We start from the raw sequence: 3,753 nt of genomic DNA on the forward strand, positions 1-3,753 counted from the left end.
GCCAGCTTAGGGACTTCTTGAACAGGTCAGGACCTGGGATGTTGTATGTATATATATGTATATAGTTATTATCTAGCTATATCTAGGGGTGTTCTAACTAAAAGTCTATACTCTAATATATATGTGAATTGATTATGAATAATACTGTTTGTTAATCTAAACGTTTTTTTAAAAAAAAGTACCTCATAAAATAACTATGCTTTTAACAATGAATCAGGCTCATATAATAAATAATAGATAATAATTAGGTAGACAAGTTGGTAGCGCTCAGTTTCTAGTATGATCATGACGTACCAGAAATTGGGTCGTTACAATTTGGTATCAGAGCAGTTCGTTCCCAGTAGAGCCTGGGGAGTGGACTGACTATGCTTCATTGCATACTCTGTTGTGTGTCTCATGCGTATAGGATATCCCAGTGATATATGTTGCATGATTGTTTCTGTGTTTTCATTCTGGGAATGTTCACACTTGACTTGAAGTGTTAAGACTGATCACCTTAATAATGATTGTTTGGTGTGAACGGGACCACGACGGGTTCACAGAGACAAGGCGTACGAGAAGGAATTCCTAATATTAACTACGAGAGGGAACAGGAAACGTTTATGGCTACCATGAACGACGTGGCTGAAGTAGTGCGTGAAGCTGCTGTAGGAGCGGCTAGGGCTGTTGAATGTCTCGGAGTGAGAAATGGGGACGAGAATGGATACGGAGAAGATAATGGAAACGATGAGAACAACTTAGGGCATCCTGAAAGACCTATGACCCTTGTGACCTTTCTGAAGGTTAATCCGCCTAAGTTCAAGGGTACACTCATTGCGACTGACGCTGATAACTGGTTTCGAGGTATTGAACGATCACTGAGAGCGCAGCATGTTCCGGAAGGACAACACGTGGAGTTGCTACTTATATGCTCGAGGGGGAAACTGAGTACTGGTGGCAGGGGATATAGCGACTGCTATAACATAATGAAAATGACATTCCTTAGGATATCTTTAGGGACGAATTTTATAAAAAGTATTTTCCGGGAGCAGCACGAGATGCTAGGAGAAGGAGCAACACGAGATGCTAAGGAGATGGAGCTTATGCAGCTGAGGCAAGGGGATATGACTGTTGCTGAGTATGCTCGTAATTTTGATGATTTGTGTTGTTTCTCTAAGATCTGTCAAGGGGATTCTACTGACCTTGAAGAATGGAAGTGCTTGAAGTTTGAAGGAGGCCTTTGTGTTGATCTGATGAGTTCAATAGTTTTGCTGGAGATACGTAATTTTGCCGAATCAGTCAACAAGAGCAAGTTGGTGGAAGAATGTATTAAGAAAGTGACTGTGGCTAAAGTGAGTCGCCAAGGATTTCCACCAAGGCGTCTTAGCAATCATCAGATAGCTGGGAGAAGGGTGCATTTTAAAGCACGTGGCATACGACAGTGTAAGAACCTACAAGTTGGTAACATTACTGATCGCCGTATGGGTAAGAATGGAGGTAAAGTAAGGCAAGGTAATGGTAAACGAGCCCATTAGGCTTACATAAACACTGCATGTAAGTAATGCGGAAAAGAGCATGATAGTAGGTCTTGCCAGTTTGGATCACCTAACTGCTATGCTTGTAGAGAACTTGGACATATTGCCAAGGATTGTCCAAAGGGATTTACTCGAAATCCAGTTAGCACTCAACAACAAGGACGAGTGTTTGCTATCACTATTGACAATGTTGTGCAATCGAACACCCTCATTCAAGGTCAGGTTATGTCAAGAATCGATTTCTAACTGTACTGTATGATTCGGGTGCATCGCATTCTTTATTTCTCTAATTATTGCTCACGAGTTAGGATTATATTTCTTTAAATTGAATTTTTACTTGATTTTCCATACACCTGCATCCCAAAATGCTTTGACCAGTTTAGTGTGCCTGCAAGTACCGTTCACTATTAGGAACAGAACTTTTATACATGATCTAATCTGTTTGCCTCTATGTGGTTTAGAAGTTATTCGAGGATTAGATTTGTTGTCCAAGTATCATGTTTTCCTTGATTTCCTTGAAAGAACAGTTGTTATTCCGTCTGATAGTTTAGATATTAAACCATTTCTGTCTCATACTTTATATCTGAATTCCGTAAGAGTTACCTTAGGCGGGAGTGATTGTGAGGGGTACGTTCTGTTAGCGGCTAGCTCGAATGATAGTGAATTAAGCTTGGAACGAATCCGAGTGGCGAAGGAATTTCCTGATGTTTTCCCAGACGACATACCTGAATTTCCTCCTCAGACAGTACTGAACTAGTACCTGGAACCGGACCAATTTCCAAAGCACCATACTGGATGTCACACTTGGAACGTGCAGAGTTGAGGAAGCAGTTGGATGAGCTACTTGGAACGAAATTTATTTGTCCCAGTGCATCACCTTGGGGAGCTCCAGTATTGCTAGTAACGAAGAAGGATAGTGGAATGAGACTCTGCATAGATTACCGACAGTTAAATAAAGTCACTATCAAGAACAAGTATCCACTTCTGCGGATAGATGATTTGATGGATCAGTTGAAAGGTGCAACTGTGTTCTCGAAGATTAATTTGTGATCGGGCTATCACCAGATTCGAGTAAAAGAATCAGATATACCGAAGACTGCATTTAGAACTCGATATGGTCACTATGAGTATACGGTTATGTCGTTTGGACTAACTAATGCTCCTGCGATTTTCATGGATTACATGAATCATATTTTTCGCCCGTACCTTGATCGGTTCGTAGTAGTTTTCATAGACGATATTCTCATCTATTCGAAGACAGAAAGAGAGCATGAAGAGTATCTAACGAATGTATTGCAGAATTTGAGGACCTTAAGTTGGCTATGACTGAGACGTCAAGTGGAGTCCATCTGGCCCAATTGCATATAACACCAGATTTTAAGATTAGTATTCAGCAAGCACAAACACAGGATCCAGAAATGGTGAAGATGCTGAGACGGATGAAAGTAGAGGAACCAGAAGCTGAAAAACAAGATCATAGCAAAGTGGGAGAAGAATCCAATTCTCTTTACAATTGATAAGGATAACCAGGATTGGACTTCCTGTTTTCGTACCTTGCGAATAGTTTATTTTATAGTTATTTATTTATTTTATTTCTTCTTATGCAACATACTACTCCCTAATTTCTAAAACCCCTAATTTACAAACTCGTAACCAATAATAAGAACATACCTCCCTGCAATTTCTTGAGAATACGACCCGAGGTTTGAATACTCGGTTATCAATTTTAAGGGGGTTTGTTACTTGTGACAACCAAAACGTTTGTATGAAAGGACTTTTGAAGGTTTAGAAACTATACTTGCAACGAGGATTTATCCGCAAATTTCTAGACCACGCAAAAGTTCTCTCATCAGTGTTCTAACTAAAAGTGTATATTTAAATAAATGCTGTATCACTAAATGTTGTTAACTGCTTGTGATGTATTTATGTGTGGTTGTTTATAACTATTTTATCTATTATCAGTTGTGAATTGATAAAGAATGATTTTGTCTATTAATCGCAAATTGACTATGTTTTTAACAACGAATCAGGCTCATATGATAAATAATAGATAATAATCAGGAAGATAAATTGGTAGCACTCAACTTTCGGTATGATCTAGACATATTGAAAATTGGGTCGTTACAATTTGGTATCAGAGCAGTTCATTCCTAGTAGAGCCTGGGGAGTGGACTGACTATGCTTCACTGCATACTTTATTGTGTGTCTCATGCTGTTAGGGTATCTTTAAGATACATTT

At 39.2% G+C, this 3,753-nt stretch overlaps 1 protein-coding gene across 1 annotated transcript; it reads left to right on the forward strand.

The window, feature by feature from the left end:
- Window positions 1–602: 602 nt before the first annotated feature.
- LOC107493906 (uncharacterized) lies at window positions 603–2,271 on the forward strand. Its single transcript, XM_016114939.1, has 3 exons — window positions 603–1,464; window positions 1,552–1,731; window positions 1,976–2,271. The coding sequence occupies exons 1-3, from the start codon at window positions 603–605 to the stop codon at window positions 2,269–2,271; spliced, it is 1,338 nt and encodes a 445-aa protein (XP_015970425.1).
- The last annotated feature ends 1,482 nt before the right edge of the window (window positions 2,272–3,753 follow it).

This window comes from Arachis duranensis, chromosome 6, assembly GCF_000817695.3.
Source record: "Arachis duranensis cultivar V14167 chromosome 6, aradu.V14167.gnm2.J7QH, whole genome shotgun sequence".
NCBI classification, from domain to species: Eukaryota; Viridiplantae; Streptophyta; class Magnoliopsida; order Fabales; family Fabaceae; genus Arachis; species Arachis duranensis.